The sequence below is a fragment of the Cucurbita moschata genome, unplaced genomic scaffold (genome assembly GCF_002738365.1).
Source record: "Cucurbita moschata cultivar Rifu unplaced genomic scaffold, Cmos_1.0 Cmo_Scf00001, whole genome shotgun sequence".
In the NCBI taxonomy this organism is placed as follows: Eukaryota; Viridiplantae; Streptophyta; class Magnoliopsida; order Cucurbitales; family Cucurbitaceae; genus Cucurbita; species Cucurbita moschata.
In genome coordinates this window covers 8,816,266-8,834,976 of record NW_019268517.1, presented here as the reverse complement: position 1 = coordinate 8,834,976, position 18,711 = coordinate 8,816,266, and the positions used below count along the sequence as shown (strand labels likewise).

Sequence of the window (18,711 nt, the reverse complement as noted above, 5' to 3'; positions counted from 1 at the left end):
AGTGGGCGACAGATTTATTATATAATAAAAATAAAAGGTTAGAAAATAACATCATTGGAGCATTGGTAACGACCTATCAGAAGCAAAGTGGCATAGGAAGTGAGTATGTGGTTGGGGTCACACATTTATTGAATATTAATTTCGTGCACTAATTTGATGTGCATGTATTTAATATTCTTATTCAATTTTATTTTTCTCCATTATATTTATTTATTTATTTATACATTCAAGCTGTAACTCTTTCAATATTCTGATTTCTTATTTAATTTTAGGGTAGTGGTAATAAAAAAACAGCCATATTTAATATTGGCAACTTCCATGGCTTCTTGTCATTATTCTAAACTGGGAAATTCATTTACTCCCATTTTAAGATTCTTTAAAATTTACAAATAAATATCAAACAATTCAAACCTATTTAATTAATCCGACTTGAATTAGCTCACTATTACATAATTAATACATAATTTTAGGTTCAAATTCTAATTATTAAATAAATTAATTAATATTAGAGCACAATCGATTGTGACACATCCATGTCACGCAGCACTCCGTTTCGACGATAGAACAGTGCATCCATCGCTTAGCATCGCATTGCACTTCTCAATTGTTGTGGATACCACCTTGCTTTTCGGTTGGCGTCGTTGCGTCTCAAGAGGGATGTTCTTGAAACTTTGTTTATATGTATATTTAATTCTTTTATCATTTTTATGGGTGGTTAAAAGTGAAAAAGAAATAAGGAGAATTAATTTTCGCTTTTAAAAAAGTACCTTTTATAATTGAAGATGAAAAAATGGGTCAAAATTTAGTAGAAATCAATACAAGGGGAGTAAGATTCGAATTACCTTCTTGATCGAATATCTCAAGACAAGAACATTGTTTGAGATTCGAATCACTCCACAAGCAAGATTGATCATGTTTAGCTTGAATGATCCTTATTGATCAAATATCTCAACGCAAGAATACTTGTTTGAGATTTGAATCACTCCACAAGCAAGATTGATCATGTTGAGCTTGAATGATTCTACATGCAACTTAAACTACATAAAATTGCAAATAAACTTAGGAAGCACAAATGTTTTTTTACTATGTCTACTTACAAATACAACATACATGGTTTTATATAGCGTCAAAATAAAATTATTAAATGCATTCCAGTTGTAATATTCATAGTTTATGGTCGTAATTAACCTGATGTACTTTAAATTACTCTAAATTGTAATCCACCCAAAATTTATAACAATGAAACTTCATTTTTCTTCAACGTGGCATGAAGTAAAATATCTTTTGATAATTTCAATAGCATTTTTTTCGCATCTTTATTAAAATATATTGTATGATTGATATCTCTTGGTTCATATCACTCACAATCTAACAAACTTAACAAAAAAGAACTCAACCTAGCATAACCAAATTGATTAGTTCGATTTTGGTCTCATGCCCAAAATGGAAGATGTATCGACTAAAGTAAACTATAAACTCACCCATAGAAAGTGTACAAGAGCTAAATTTGGACACGTTAGTAAAAATAAGTATTTTTTAACTTTTATTTTTAAAAAAATTTATTTTAAAGTAATTATACTTAAAAAGAAATAATTTAATTTTGAAATGAATATGATATGTAAAGTTTCAAACTTGGGTCCATTAATAGCTATATTTTGAAGAAATTATTAATATCAATCCATGTCAATCGTTTTACATAGGGTAAAAGTGACTAAAAAACGTAAATTATTTATTAAAAAACTGTGAAATTAGTAAATAAAGAAAGTTTTTACATGCAAGAATGTTTAATTCCAACTCCTTGCCAAAATTATCAAAAAGAAAGAAAATAAAAGGTCAAAACATGAAATAAAAAAAATTGAGGGGTTGTGAACGTAAATCCAAGTTTATTTTTAGAACTTTTTATGTTTTATAAATTCCACATTTATTTCATTAATTCTTGACTTACAATAAAAAAAAATAAAAAAAAAAAAGAAGTTGAATTATTAATCATTAATGTCGTAGAAATATATAATGTCTAATTAATGAACAAAATATTGACTTAATTTAAAAGTAATTAAAAAGGTTTTGGAATTAAATGGCAAGAAAAAAACATAAATTCATCGGATATCGCGATCCAATCAATCTTAGTTGGCGGCTGTCATTAAATTTAGGAGTAAAAGAATTTGGTTGGTTTCTTTATTTTAATGTAATAAAATTTGTCATTTATGTTTCGCCGACGTAAAAATTACATTACAATTAAATTTCTCATTAATGAAAAAGCATATACCCTTTGGCTTTTCTTTTTAAATTCCTTAATTATTTTACCTGCAATTTTTAATTCATTTCCCTGCCCCCACCCCCTCTTTCTTTCAAATTTACACTCTCTGCCACATATTTCCTCAAAATTCAATTCACTCCCTTTAAATTAATGAAAATAAATAAACCCACCAAAAAATAATAATAAATTGTTTTTTTTTTTTTTTAATTTTAATCTTTCTCTCTGCCTCCCACTTCCCCACCTTCGTTTTCTTATATAAATCATTCCCCGGAGTCCCATGTTCCCCACAAACCCACTCATACATTCTCACTCTCCTCCGCCTTCCTCCGCCGTCATCGCCGCCGTTTGATTTTCCAATTCTCAAGGTACAAATACAATAATGTTTAAGTTCTGTTTTTTTTTTTTTTTTTTTGAATTTTGAATTTTGAATTTTGATGAATTTTGATTCATAATCGCAGAAAAGGGAGAGACAATGAGCAGAAGAAGCAATGGAAGTGTTCCAAAGCTCGAATTGAAGCTGAATCTGTCACCACCACAGTCACATTCACTGATGTCATCACCAAGCCGATCGGCGACAGTGTCACCCACATCGCCACCAAGCTCTTGCGTGTCGTTGGAGCTAAACCAAGACGATGGTACCGCACTAAGATACTCCAGCAGTCCGGAAGCCACCTCAATGGTGCTGGTGGGGTGCCCTCGCTGTCTTATGTACGTAATGCTGTCGGAGAATGACCCCAAATGCCCGAAGTGCAAAAGCTCTGTTTTGCTGGATTTTCTCCATGATGGCGGCGCCACCGCACCTCCGCCATCCACGGCCGTCGCCCGGAAGATCTAGAGACAACTAAACTATGTTAAACTTCCATATGCATGTTAAGTGTTTTTATTTTTTATTTTTAGATGTGAAATTGAAAAGAAAGAGGTGTAGGTTGTTGTTGGGAGAAAATTGAAGGCCATGTTGTTATATAACATGGAACCGAGAGGAAGAATTAATACTAATTTGTTCAGATTTTGAGCTGAAACAAAGAGTCCCTTTATCTCTTTTTCCCTTCTGGTTCTATCTTCTGCAGACGACATGAACCTGAGTTTAAATTGTACTTGCACTTGTTCATGCCAGTTCTTCATTTAAAATTATTTCCAAATTTAAATTAAATATATCCTAAATTAATTGGATTCATTTTTATACTTCATTTTAAAGGCCAATTAGAATAATTGATAAATATTTTATGCCTTTCTTCATTTTCACTTTAAATTTTTAAAAGTTCCCCTACTATAACTTTCTTCATTTCGAGAATACCTTTGAACCGTGTTTCAAAAATATATATTAATCCTTTATTTTTTAAGCAATTTAAAAAATATTTTTAGGATTAATATTATATTGAAAAAATATTCATAAAATTTTAGAAGTAACGTTAATATTTTTATCTTTATAAAAAAAATAAAAAAATATTATTATCGACGAAAATAGTCTGTGAACAACTCATAATTTATCTACAAATATTTGATGGTTAAAAGAGTTGAATTTTATGGGTTAAATTAATATTTTAATTATAAAATATTTACTAGCATGCCAACCAATGGGGAATTTTCATTTACTTTTTGTCATCGTGTGTGTGTTTAATGCTGTAAAAATATGAGTGTAATTTACTTAAAAAAGAAATAATTAAATCAATTAAATTGAGAAAGTCAAAAGCTTTCTTGGTGTTCTAGGGGACGGTGTTAAACATATTAAAAATAATCAAGTATACTTTGGTCAAATCGTCTAAAGCTTGGTTGCCCAATAATATTAATATTCAATTAATAATAATAACATTCTTATTATTATTTTCCATACAGCAATTTAGTCTTCACATTTTATTTATAATAATTTAATTGTTGTACCTTCAAATTTATAACAGATTAAATATTTTTATTACTAGGAAAATTACAATTAAATGCTATGGTCCCATCTCATGAATTTTATTTTTATTTTTTAATTTTTTTTTGCTTGTTGATAAGAAATTCACTGACTTCGTGTATTCTTCTCCTTTACTATATTCTCGTTCTCGTAGTTTTAGAGATTTGAACTTCCTTAAAACGTGTATGCATTTAATTTAAATCAATTTAAAATAATAAATCAAGTCATTCAAGATACAATTAGCCGCAGTTTACAAGACAACATGCGATAACAATTACTCAAATAAATGAGTTTATGAAATTATAATATATGAAAAAACCATTCCAATTGGATGGGTCTTTTCCAACCTTTGGTTTTGGGGGGCCGATTGGCTTAGGGGTGGGTGTTAGGAATCACACGAGCTCCACAATTGTATGATATTGTCCAGTTTGAGCATAAGCTCTCGTGGTTTGTTTTGTGCTTCTCAAAAGGTCTCATTCCAATGTAGATAGTATTCACTTATCATTATAAACTCATGCTCGTTCCCTAAATTAGCCGATGTGGGACTTTCATCCAACACCTCCCCTCGAACAAAGTACGCCTCCCCTTAATCGAGGGTTGACTTCTTTTTCTTTTAGAGTCTTAGTCGGAACAAATTTATTTATAAAAATATGATTATCGGGAAAGTAGTTGGATGATTGAAAAGGAGAAAAATGAAGATGGAAATGTATTTATGTAACATGAAGAGTGTAAAATAAGGAAGGCATAAATGCAAGAGTAATTGAGGGAAGGCAGTTGAGGACAATTGGGATACGACGGCGTCAGATGGAGATTAAATACGAATTAAAATTCTCGACCTTCAAATTAATTCATTTTTTAATTTCATGTATTACTTTTGTTGGTGAAGCCGCATTCATTTTGCATTTATTTTTATTTTTATTTCTCTATCAATAAACTTGTGCAAAAATAATGCATCAATTAATTGGATGCTTTCTATTTATATGCTATATTTAACTAACACTATTTAATCTCTCTTTTTTTTTTTTTATACTTTTTACTCCATTTATAATTCACCCACCCTAAATTATTATTTGAATTTGAATTGGGTCGACTCAAACTCTTTAAATTAGTCGTTAAATCAAAGTTTGGCTCGAGTTTAACTTGAATTTGGACTGATCTTATTCTTGTTGGATGATGAAAGTCTCACATTGTCTAATTTAGAGAATGATCATGAATTTATAATCAAATAATACTATCTTCATGGGTGTGAGGCCTCTTGGAAAACCCAAAGCAAAGTCAGGAGAGTTTAAGCTCAGAGGGGACAATACCATACTATTGTGGAGAGTCATGTTCATCTAACCATTTGAAATGTTATAAATGATATCACAACAACACCGCTCATAATAAAATTTGGTTCGGGGGTGGGTATAGAGGGTACATGAATCGGGACGGAGAGAAGATAGGATATATTATGGGCTTAGTTTTTAAAAATATGGAGGCCCAAATGTCGGAAGGTTCCTACGAAAGAAGGCCCATTAGAAAACTAGTTCATTGTCAGTTATTCCAAAATAATAATATTTTTTTTTTCTTTTGCCCCTTTTACTAACCTATTGATTCCACTTTATTCCCCTCGTTCTGCCCTTCATTTTCTTAGATTCTTCTTCTTCTTCTTCTTCTTCGTCAAGTGTTCCATCTACGTTCACTCTTCGATCAGATCCTTGCTAGCTGATCGTATTTAACCATTCTTGATTCATCTATGACGCTTGGTTCAGGAGGCTCGAGTGTTGTTGGTCAGTCTGTTAATCAAATTTTGATTTGATCTCTTGTTTTCTCTTTCACATCCTTCAAATTTTATGCTGATTTGAGTATTTCATCGGTAGTTTCGGTAATCGTCGATGGGCTTGTGTTAATTGTTCAATAATTTTGTTTTTTGTTTGACCTCTTTGTATATATCTGTGCGTTACATTTACGCCGTTGATTTAGTTTCTTCTGATACTCTTGATTTGCTTTGTGTGTTCTTTGAGATTTGGTTTGCTCTAAAATCTAAATGCGATACTTGATTTTGTAGGTCAGATTAATTTTGATGTGAAAATAATTTTTTGGAGCTTCATGATTGAACTCGGCTTACTTTTCTTTGCATGAACTCCGTGGCTTATTTTGGATAGATATCTGCTTCATCCTTTTTGTTTGGGGGAGGGTTTGGCTGCTGGCTACTAGATTCACTTGTTTTATGAATAGCAACTCTGTACATGTTCCAGACTGACGAATCACAGTTTTCTTTGTTATACGCATATGTATTCTTAGGGTAATCTAATGATGCGATTTGTGTTTCAAGCCTGTAGGGTCTTTGTGCTATATCTTCTTATATTTTGGCTAGGTACTGCATTCAAAATTTAGTCAGAATTCAAGGTGAATTGGTTTTATTAATCATCTAAAAAATCTAAACAAGGAAGAACACATTCTACTTTTCAGTGTTCCAGATATTTGACTTTTTTGTTACATGCATACCCTACTTTAACATTTTTGAGCCTTGAGCTGGAGACTTGCTTTGAGCGATGTTCAAATATACTCTGAAAACAACGATACAAAGAATCAGTAGAACTTTCTGTGATAACAATGGTGATGTTAAGAATAATCTTTTAGAATATATACTTAAGAAAGGCGAACTGACGATGCAAGATTTTTTTTTCTTTCTTACTTATTTTTGAAAAGAATAATTTTTTAATTTTTATAATGATAATTATTATTATGTTCAGTAATGCTTGATAACAAATTTTTATTGTTTTTATCAATGTTTTCGTTTTTAGACTGAGGCTGATTTCTTTCCCTCGTTACTTCGAGGTTTGTGCCTCACTTCTTCAGGAGAAAAAGCCTCGAGGGTGTTTTTTTTTACAATCATAACATTGTTTGGTTATTGTCTAAGCATTAGACGTGAAAATTTAACTCTAGCTCTTTTTCCTCCGATGTTGAGCAATATAGGATTTGCCAATGATAAAAAAAAAAAAAAGCTTCTGTTCTGCTATATAAGTAAACATGAGAATTGTGCACTTTTTTTCTTAAAATTAAAATAGTTTACAAATGTCGACTGAAATTTACTTAACACAATTAGATGGTAATTTTTTTTTTCCTTCTGATCACTTTTTAGGCTGTTATGTGGTCGGGAGATTATCCTGCCAGCTTCCTTTTGTCCTTGTTCATTAAATATTTTGGAGAATGATGTTTTCAATGGTTTCCTCAACTGTCTCCTAGGCATTCGGCTTCAGTAAGAGGCAAGATGCCTAGAGCTTCATGGCTCGAGTGATCATTGGGTGCACACAATAAGTTGCACATTTTGTTTGACATTTGATACTCGTCAATGTGAATTTGTGGAAACCAGTGTGAATGCTTTACTCAAGAGACTTCACACTCAGCCCTCATTGTCCCTCTTTGATAGCAAGCAAGTCACTTGCTTTCCGTATATTTTGACTTCAGCCTTTGTCTATTGTTCTCCGTGTCATACTGAGCTCATCTGTAGTCCTAAAGCTATAGGGTCACCCACACCCCACAATTTCCTAATACTACATCTCTTTCCTTTTATTTTCCCACGTTTTTATCTTTATAATTTTTCCTTCTCCTTTCTACATCAATGCTTCTTCTTCCTTGTTATTTACTAATTTCTTTATTTTCATTATTTATTTCTAGTGGGTTAACTGTCTCTTAATAGGATGATATCTCCTTTCCTTCTTCCTTTGATTTTCTTTCTATTTACAGCCTCACTTCCTCTCGAACTGTCAGCAACTGATTGAAATTTTTCTCTTTATCTGGCCTAGTCAACTATACTGCAACAAATCTACAGGACATCTGTCTATCCTATAACGTTAGATATTGTAAAATTTTGGTCTATGTAATGTTTTAACCATTGAGCCTTAGCACACCATTTTGTTTCCCAGTATTAGTCGTAATTACCATGGTTATTAAAAAAAGGTTGATATTTAATGCTCTAGTATTCTCTGTCTTAATTTCTTTTACAAATTATTGCTATAGATATCAATTAATTAACCAATTAATTTTATGCATACCTCACTTTACTGGGGATGTGCTTTTGGTGCCATCAGTGTGCCTTCTACCTCAAATCTCAAGTTTTTGTCTTAGGTTGCATCTTGCACTGTGATAATACTGCTGAAGAATGAACATTTGATAGAAAAGTGGTTCTATCCATTTGAAAGATTAGGAATTTAAAATGAACAAAAATGGTTCTGTTCAGTCTGTGTCGAGCTATGCTTCCGAGGTTTCTTGTTTATCCTAATGTGGTAGACATACTTGACCACAATTTTATTCCTTGTGTAATGCTAGATGTGCATTAATATGTGGAGTTCTTGGAATCCATTTTTTTGTTGGGCTTGTTATGCCCTTGTTTTTCTTTCATTTCTCTCAAAAGAAAGCTGTAAAAAAAAAAAAGGCAACATATATATATATATATATATTCTTTCGATCAAAAGATACTTATGTTAGTTCTAAAAGTTCATGTTAGTTAGTGGGTTTGTGCTATAGAGTTTGTTAGATTGTTGATTAGGTAATTTTTTTGTTGCAAGTAGTACTTAACAAAGGGAATGGGAAGAGAATGAGGTTGGCAAATATTGAGTAGTCCAGGAGGTTTGAGAATGGAGAGAGTAAGGGGTGGGATCTCAAATTTCTCTTGCTTTGCCGTGTTTATTTTATTTAACACAAATATCAACATGGTTTCAATCAAATGGTATCAAAGGGACAGTTCTGGCTATAGATGAAAGAACCCTGAGGTGAAAATGGAGATTTTGGAGACGATTGATATCTCTTAAATGAGTTTGTGTAAATTATTGGTCAAATGATGGATACCATTGTCTCTGAAAATTCCGAGTGATTAATAAGATTGACAAATTCAAAGAAAGACGTATATCTTGGTCAAATCACGATGACTATATAGACTTATTGATGCAAAGGTAGGACTTGTGCCAGACAGGGACCCAAGATTCAATAAACACCGAAGTGGAAGTGGAATCATCTGGGAAGATGTATACTTTCTCTGCATTAGTATGCATGGAAATGTGAAATGGTACAACATAAGGTGGTTAAACACAAATTGGAATCGGGTGTTTGAAGGGAGTTGAATCATTTTAGAAACTAAATATGCAACTTGATGCTTATGAAGTATGGTCGTAGTTTGAAAATTTGTGCAATATGGGACTTGATTATGTGAGTTTACATCTATGCCAAGGAGATTCTCAAGAAGGTAGGTCAATGGTATCTAAGCTTGACAAATTGGGGACCGCTTTTGGAGAAGTTAAGTTTGATATGCTGGGGATAATGTATCCCAAGATGGGCACAATTCAGGGGGTGTTGGTCGACAAATTTTATGATTGATATGCTCTGTATAGAATTATTTGGTGGAAATTGGAAATGGCCGTTATCTTTTGATACCATGCAGTAAGCTACTTAAAGAGCATTTGCTTCCTTTTTTTGGGGCTTATTTTATAGGGCTGTTAAGTTTTGGCGTATGCACAAATGCCAAGCACTTGGTAGGATGAGGGCAGTCAAATGGGAATATTTGCATATTGTTCTCCAAGGAGATTTCTAGGGCGGCAAGTAATACTAAATGTTATGTTGGTGAGTTAGGGGACATACGGAATAGTTGGAGTTTGTAAGAATGGTTAGAGAGATTCGTTAATAGCAAGGGGTTATAAAAATAAATGGAAATGAAGCAGGATGCGCAGAGCTGATAATGATCAAGTACCCCAAGTAGCTTGGAATTGGTAGAATAAGGGGAGAACTCTCAAATTTCTTGTCTTATCTTTTCTTCATGTTAGGTCAAATATTTATTTGATTCATCGAAGTGATAGCATTTGAAGCTTTTGATACAGGAGATGGTTTTGAGAGCACCCTGTTGAAAGTAGGAGAAATGTCTGAAGGGACATTCTTGAATATTTTAGTACAGATATCAATATGATTGTACTTCTCCTGAATAAATTTAAATTATGTGGAGTGATTTTAAAGCAGTCGGTAGGTTCCACTCTTTTTCTATGTTGTTGCTCTTTGAGAGTGCAAGTCAATTAAATGATTTGTACATTGCAGATTGTAGATTTGAATGACGTTGATGTCTCGCCAATGGCACTTAAGCATCTTTTAAGTGTTTGCTTTCCATCACAGTTCCTAGGAACTTCAGGTTGCTTGAGGAACTTGAACGTGGAGAAAAAGGCATTGGTGATGGCACTGTGAGCTATGGAATGGATGATGGAGATGACATTTATATGCGTTCATGGACTGGCACCATTATTGGTCCACACAATGTAATGGCTTCTGCTCTTCTTTTCAGGACTTGTAATTTAATGGCTTGCTCGTGAAGAAAATGTGAACTTTTATAATTCATTCTTACCCAATAAAAGAACTTTCCAAAAAAGAAAAAATCTTTATCTATATAACTCATAATGAAACCGCCATTCCTGCACTTTCCCAAATGTAAATAGCATTGTTTTTCCACTTGAAGTTTGGAGAAGAGCTCTCATTTTGAAAAGTTGTGTATGAAAAACTTGAAGGGGCAGGTTTTGTGAATGGTTGAAATAATAAGTGCTGTTGCGAGTCTTCTGCAGAAAATTAGCAGCCTACCTTATTATACAGTTCCTATTTTATGCCCACATACAATGCAGTAAACATTCATCGCGAGTCTTTTTTCTTGCAGACGGTACATGAAGGTAGAATTTATCAGTTGAAGCTGTTCTGCGACAAAGATTACCCTGAGAAGCCACCAAGTGTTCGTTTTCATTCAAGAGTCAACATGACATGTGTGAACCACGAAACTGGAGTGGTATCTCTGATTTCCTTCGACAATTTGAATTTCTTAGTACTATTTTTTTTTTAACTAAAATTTGATGTTTGAAAGAAAGAACAAACGATAATAGTAGTATATATGTTTAATTGTATATTAAACTAGTGCTTTCAGAATTGTAGCTCTGATAGCAGTAAGTTCACCAACATCTTATCGTCTGCCTATCTAGATGATTTTATAAACTGATCTTGCCCTTCTCCAAGGAGCTTATTATGTTTTGTTACGTCGTGATTGGTTTCCAACAGGTTGAGCCAAAGAAATTTGGACTTCTTGCAAATTGGCAGCGAGAGTACTCCATGGAGGACATACTCACACAGCTGAAAAAGGAAATGGCAGCCCCACATAACCGAAAGCTGGTCCAACCTCCGGAAGGCACCTACTTCTAGCCTCGAGATCATGTACACATGATCATATGGTGTGCAATATTCCAATATAGTTTGCAATGCTGTGTAATCCTGTGGAAGTTGAGCACATTCCAGGATAGAACCAAAATCTTGATGATTTGCATTGCTTCATTGTTGATCAGTAGTCTTTTCTTGTCGGTCTGTGTTAAAGGGATGATGGTCTTTTACTGATGGAAGTGTATTGAATACAAATTTACATAATAGTATTATCTAATTTGCGCGTTGGTTGTTTGCTGCAATACTCTCTCTATCTCTGTCACGCGCACACACACACACACACGGGAGAGTGATGATGGTAATCAATTTCCGAAGGTACCAGGTCTAATCAAGCATGAAAGTCAGGAAAGGTGTCTCAAAAAAAAGAAAATGTCGAATAGCATTTTCAGTTGACAATATAATTCTGTTCTTCAAGTCATTGTGGAATGCTTTCATCAAGTATTCAATTTTACTTCATGTTCCTAGCTTCATTGGAGTCGATGCTTTATTCTCTTTAGGAGTTAGACTTGAAAGTAACAAATTTAAGATCACATAACAGGGACGACGTTTCTTGAAGTGCTCGGCCTATGGTGATGAGAAGAGTCACTTTGAATCTGGTATGATTTCTAACTTCACATTTATGATTATACTTTTCATACATGAAAATTCCTTTTTTCAATTCTATCATTGTTAAGCATTTCTAACTAAGGTATCATAGCTATTCTGTTGTTAGCCTATTATCTTTGTCAATGATCTGTAGAGAAGCTGACTCGAATGAAATGTTATTGTCTTGTTCAACTCTTTAAACTGTAACGCCTTTCATTCATTTACAATAAAAGTAGGAGATAGGTTGATGATAGAAGTTATTTTGACTTGACGCTAATGTCGGGATGGCATGATGGTACTTTCTTCGACATCCATTGGATAGCCTTTTTAGTTATCTCTCTTCTTTTATTGTATGCATCAGATGATGAGAAATCTGCAATACATAAACTCCCAAAAGCAGTAGCATATTTGACAAGAAGCTATTAACTACAAGTTAAGTTCTCATGTCAATCAAAAGAGAGTTCAAAGGAATGAGCCATTGGACTGTAGAATACTGCAAACTGATGCAGATAAGGGCACCCCACCAAGCTGTAATTTGTTTTCTACCCGTATGGTTTCAAATGCTCACTCAATCTTGTTATTAGGATCTTTATACAATTTTTTGAATGGTTTGTTAGGATGATAAGGAAATATATACCCCATATTTTGTTTGGATATGGTGTAATCTGGACCACCATGAAGGTTAGCAGAGCCATGGCCATGGTCCCCCAAAAATGAATAATGGTTTTCTGGTATAGGTAGGAAGTGGCAATAGAACATTCCCTTTTGATTTGCATTAGGTATTATGAATGTTTGGACATATTGGGAAACAGGAACACTTTCATGCATTGCATTTAGAACTGTGGTCAAGTAGTGTGGACATTGAGCCTAGGATTGACCAAAAGTTGCATCAATACTATGATCTTTGTAGATCATAGAAAATGTTTGAAAAGTTGATGGGAGTTGTCATATGCATCAAATCAAATAATTGATTTGGTGAACAAGATTGTCCTTTTAAAATAATAATAATAATATGGAGTTGGAAGGATTTTTACTTCGGAGTATCAGGAATTCACGTGTGAATTAGGATAGATAAAGGGTAAAATCCTCACGGAGATTCCAATTTTCTAAAGAGAACTTGTTTGGGAGTCCTATTCCTTTGGCCGACAAGTTAGTTCTATCTCTTTGAGTGAAGAGAAGAGCTTTGTATAGACACCCTTGAACCATGGCAAGGATAAAGGTAGTCTGATGTATAAAGACCCGAGAAAAACTGCAAGAATTAAGGTAGAAAGGTGAGACTTTTTCGACATACGAAAAAAATCTAGAATGATAGCTGTCAAAAAACGAGTAAGGGACGGGGAGAAGGAGGCTCTCAAAACTAAACGACAAAAACTTCCCTTATCCAATAATGTGTTTCAATATGTAAACTCTTTTCTTTCCTATTCCTCTGTAGTTGCTCAAACCCAAAAACCCTCTCTACACGATCCAGTGATATAATGCAGGGTCTTCCAAAAGTGGAACAAATGTTAAGGAAGTGTTAGGAAGTGAGTTCGATTGATCCAACAGAGGAATTGCACTTTAAAAACATTTTATTAATATTTTTGTTTTTGAAAGACTTTTTAAATTTAAAACGTTATTCACAAATGATAAATAAATTTTGTAGCCTTTTAAAATTTAAGGACATTAAATACAAATTTTAATATTATTTGTAAAATTTGTTTGTTTTATTATATTTACTTTTTTACTCAATAAAGAACCTTAAATAGGCCTCATTTATATTCCCACCTTCCTCCTTCACTTTCCATCTGCCTCCTCAAAATCTCTCTCTCTCTCTCTCTCTCTCTCTCTCTGACCCGCCATTAATGTCCCACACAGAAAGCTCAAATTTTGAACCTCCAAAACAAATTTGAAACCAAACCCAACACCCAAAATCACTTTCACAGACATGTTAATGAACAACAACAAGAAGAAGAAGATTATGAAGCTCCCCTCTCTCTTCAAATCCTCCGCAGACGACAAGTCCACCTGGCCCTGGCCGTCATGTCGCCAGCCAAGAACCCTTTCTTTCCGAACCAACACTTCCGCCACCGTCGCCGCCGCCGCCGCCGCAACAGACTCCTCCGACTCCTTCTTTACACTCTCCTCCGACTCCTCCGGCAGCCTCTCAACGGCGTCGGATTTCTCCGGCGGCGACCCTATAGAGAGAATGATCCGAGGGCTCAGGTCAGACAGACTCCTCTTCGAGCCCGCCGGAAAATCAAGCTCGATTCTGAAAGAGAACGAAAACGGCGACGTGTCGCCGGAGTTGAAGGAGGGGACGACGGTTATATCCATGGATTCGGATGACCCATTTTTGGATTTTAGGAAATCGATGGAGGAGATGGTGGAGGCGCATGGGATGAAGGATTGGGAGAGATTAGAGGAGCTTTTGAGTTGGTATTTGAGAGTTAATGGAAGAAACAACCATGGATTTATTCTTACAGCTTTTGTGGATTTATTAATCAATCTTGCAATGACGGCGGCGGCGGCGCCGTCTTCTTCCTCCTCCTCCTCCTCCAATAATTCCGACAAATTTGTAATTTCTCCATTGGTGGGTTCGTGTTGTTCCTCCTTGTGTTCTTCTTCATCTTCTTCTTCAAATTTGTTACCTTGTACATCCTCATCCATGGAGATCGAGGAGATACCTTCATTAGATCAACATCACCATCATGTTTTTTCTTGATTTTTTTAAATAAAAATATTCAATTATAGAAGAGGCAATCCATGTGTTATCCATAATTTTAATTTTTATATAAATATCCATATGAACATACCCAAATCTCTAATTTTGTTTGTCGTTACAATCAAATAAATTACAAGAATATGAAAAAGAGTAATAAATGAAAATAACAATAAATAAAAAAATAAAAAAATAAATATATAATATTTATCAATATTTATCTTATAATAAAATATCAAATATGATATATGTGATAAACTATACATATATTTTTAAATTCCATTTTCAAATTTGAAAAATGTTATGAATATATAATTTTAGTTTTTTTTAAGAATAAATTAGGTAAGTAATTGTATTGTATTATTTCTTAAATGTTTGTGAATTATTTTAATTTTATTTTTCATAAAATTGATATTTTGCTTTAACGGAATTTTGAGTAATCAATGCATACTGATATCATCAAATCTATAAAAACGACCAACTCTTGTTCATTATTAAATTCCATTTATTTTAGATGAAGTACTTGATCCTCTACAACACGTCTCACCGTATAATAAATTCGGAGTAATTAATACCTTACACGTGGAGAATCCAAGGAGAGGAGTTTTTAAGTCATGGACCTATAAATATAATCGTAGCCGTTGATTTTTGAAATTGGTAGGTCGTTGTCTATTTTGCAGTTTTAGCAGACTCCTTGGCACAATCTCCCATTTATTATAATATTTTAAAAAAATGGATTTTTTATCAGATAAAATTAAATTATTATTCAAGAATTCATGGTATTAAAAAGGATTTAAATAGGATATTGAAAATGATAACATTAAAGTTTTTTTCTTTTTTTTCATATATATAATTATATTAATAGGATAGAACAAAAATCCATAGTTTTAATTTGGGCCATGCATTCAGATTTCAGATTTTTTGTAAATGGCTATAAATAATAAATTTGAAATGAAAATAAAAAAATTAATTAATTTAAATATATATATTGGGAGGTGAGCAAATGAGCTACATGTTGAAAGAAAAAACAAAAAATGCGGGAATTATTCTTAATGTATGATAAGAAAGTCCCCATCTTTTTATATATTTTAAATTATATATATTAAAGAGATATTTTATAAATTTGATTAAATTAATTTTAATGGTGAAAAATAAAAATAAAATGGAGCTTGTAACATGGGTGAGTGTAGGGTTGAGCGGCGAAGCTTCTAATAAATTTGATATTTGGCACTATAATTTATGCGAAGTATTAATTCTTTATAATGAATATGTTAATTTTAAATAATCATAAGCTATGTTCTTCATTTCTAGGTTCCTGCAGTTCCCCATGTGCAACATTTTATTAACTAAGCATCAAATTAACGCTCCATTTAATAGCTTTGTGACATTGTTTTAAAACTTGGTAATTGTAATTAATGGCTTACTTAGAGAGTAGTTGTTGGAGGTTGGTAATGATGTTATATTATTATTATAAAAAATAAAAATAAAAAAAGAGTCCAGAAACTTATGTCCATGTTTTCCTCTTTTACAGATTTTATTTAATCCATGTAACGCTTTTTAATTATATTATTATGAGACAATGTTCATTAAAATAAGGTTTTTAATGTTGATTTTGATGCTATATAGTTGTCATTTTTCGTTTTGGTATTATTATTATTGTTATTATATGGTTTGGTTTGGTTTTTTTTTAATGAAGTGAAAGGATTGTGACCAAACATTGGAGAAGGCTGTGTTATGTGTGTGTCTGTCTGTTTTTACATTTTCCAACCAGTTTTGTGTTCTTTGTTGTGCATCTCTTTGGTCGATGAGACCGAATCATCTTATCCTCCTCGCCCTCCTCTTCTCTTCCCCTCCATGTTTTGCATCAAATTAACCCTCCAACCTTTCACTTTCAAAACCTTACAAATGGGAATATAATTATTCTTCGTCGATTGAAAAGGTTTCCTCGCTCTTATAAAAAATATTTTGTTATTTTCTCCAAAAATTGTTAGACTGACAGTTATGCATAACGGGTTAAAACGGACAATATCTGTTAGCGATGGGTTTGAGTTGTTACAACAATCAACTAAATGAATTATAGACTAAATATTGAAGAACAAACAAGTAAACGATTAAGTTGAAATGTAACACTCGAGTAAAGAGGAGTAAGTGAATAAATGGAGACCACATCCAAATGAAATCAATCCTTATATGAGAATATGATGATTAAGAACTATATAACTTATGGAGCTCTCGAATAGCCTCCCCTTAATCGAGGCTCGGCTCCGTTCTCTGGAACCCTTGAACAAAGGCTCTAATACTATGTTAAGAATCACGACTCTCCACAATAGTATGATATTCTCTACTTTGAGCATAAGCTTTCATGATTTTGCTTAAAGGCCTCATACCAATAGAGATAGTATTTCTCACTTATAAACTCATGATATTCCACTAAATTAATTACTGTGGGACTCACTCTCAATAATCCTCGGAGAACACCAGACAAGGGTAATACCGTAATATGGGAGAATTTGGGTTATTTATTATTTTTATTATTTATTATTTATAAACGCAACCGGATCTGACAAGTCTGCCTTAATGAAGGAAGATGGGCCTTGATACGTAATTGGGCCAACACGAATGATTCTCCAACTCAAGCCCATCTTAAACTCATGGGCCCAAAGTGAAAACGTTTGGGCTAACATCAAAAAATGGCCATAATAAAATAATTGTTTTATTAAATGGCCATTGGATTTATATTTCTAAATTATGGGGTTTTTTTTTTTAATTTTAATTTTTAGGGTCAAAATAATTTTTAAAATAGTCATTTTGATATATTTAATTTTTAAACCATATGCTTTTACACGAAATTAATTATTTTGGTTATTGCATTTTAACAATTTGATTGTATAAGTTCAAGTATGAGTAGTTTCGTATAAATATATATAACTTGATTCAAGTCACGTGCATAATTAATTATAGAAGCCAGCAAAACATTAAAATATGTATAAATATCTTGGTTTCAGCGAACATTTATGAGAGATGAATAGAGTGATAGGGAAGACACACCTAGAGAGAGAGAGAGGAGAGGATGCTTAGAGAATACTTAGTTCCCCTCTTCAACCGAGGTGAGATTCCACGATTCATTCCCTTCGAGACTCAGCACAACGTCATTGCTGGCGCATCACTCGGGTCTACTCCCCTCTACGGCACAACATTATCACTAGCATACCATTCAGTGTCCACCCCTCTTCAGGGCTAAGCGTCTTCTCGGGTACAACACCTAGTGTCTGACTATGATACCATTTATAACAGCTCAAGTCCACTGTTAGCCGATATTGTTCTCTTTAGACTCTCGAACTTTCTGTGAAAGATTTTAAAATGCGTATAGTAGGGAGAAGTTTCCACACCATTACACACAATGGTTCGTTCCCCTCTCTATCGATATGGGATCTCACGATCCACTCGTTTTTTGAGCCTAACATCTTTGCTAGCACTCGTTTCTATCTCTAATCGACATGGAATCTAACATCAAATACCCAACAGATAAGGACCGTGATGGACAGAAGTCATGGCTTAAAAGGGGAAGCTTAAGATGTGAGGTGAGATGAGGCAAAACAAGGAAGCAAGCAAGCAGTGAGGCAGTGATAACTCTGCCAAATTTGGATGTGGTGAAAGAGTCTTCAATTTCAACATTTTCCAATGAAATCTCTGGATCTTCTTCAACTCTCTGCTCCATCATTCATGTCTCACTGCACACTGCCATCTCTCTCTCTTTCTCTCCTACTCATATACATATATATATATATATATATTTATGTTTCTTCTGCATCTCAATCTGTGCAGCTCTGTTCTTCACTGTTCATACAAACTTATCATCATCTTCTTTAAACTACGTTTGCCTTGTGCTCTGTGTCACCAAAAAAAAATGAAAAAAAATGTGGATTTAAGTTCATAAATTTTGTTATCATCTCATCTAACTTAAGCTCTCTTACCTGTTTGATCAGCGGGGTTCGTCCACTTTGAGCATAAACTCTCGTGACTTTACCTTGTGCTCCTCCAAAACGCCTCACGCTGAAAAAA

The 18,711-nt window shown here is 33.4% G+C and overlaps 2 protein-coding genes across 2 annotated transcripts; both read left to right on the top strand.

Annotated features, from left to right (window-relative positions):
• The first annotated feature begins 2,729 nt into the window (after positions 1-2,729).
• LOC111459550 lies at positions 2,730-3,092 on the top strand. The gene has a single exon (XM_023102550.1). It carries the CDS (start codon positions 2,730-2,732, stop codon positions 3,090-3,092), a length of 363 nt encoding a protein of 120 aa, XP_022958318.1.
• A 2,640-nt stretch (positions 3,093-5,732) lies between these two features.
• LOC111446135 (ubiquitin-conjugating enzyme E2 variant 1D) lies at positions 5,733-11,608 on the top strand. Its single transcript, XM_023084812.1, has 4 exons — positions 5,733-5,920; positions 10,290-10,429; positions 10,819-10,944; positions 11,211-11,608. Exons 1-4 carry the CDS (start codon positions 5,887-5,889, stop codon positions 11,349-11,351), a joined length of 441 nt encoding a protein of 146 aa, XP_022940580.1. The 5' UTR covers positions 5,733-5,886; the 3' UTR covers positions 11,352-11,608.
• The last annotated feature ends 7,103 nt before the right edge of the window (positions 11,609-18,711 follow it).

What these genes read in the sequence shown, in the direction of transcription:
- LOC111459550 (XM_023102550.1), top strand. Translation starts at nt 2,730, where the DNA reads ATGAGCAGAAGAAGCAATGGAAGTGTTCCAAAGCTCGAATTGAAGCTG.
- LOC111446135 (XM_023084812.1), top strand. Translation starts at nt 5,887, where the DNA reads ATGACGCTTGGTTCAGGAGGCTCGAGTGTTGTTG. An exon ending in AGGAGGCTCGAGTGTTGTTG is followed by an intron (nt 5,921 to 10,289) that starts GTCAGTCTGTTA and finishes TTTCCATCACAG; the next exon opens with TTCCTAGGAACTTCAGGTTG. An exon ending in TGAACCACGAAACTGGAGTG is followed by an intron (nt 10,945 to 11,210) that starts GTATCTCTGATT and finishes GGTTTCCAACAG; the next exon opens with GTTGAGCCAAAGAAATTTGG.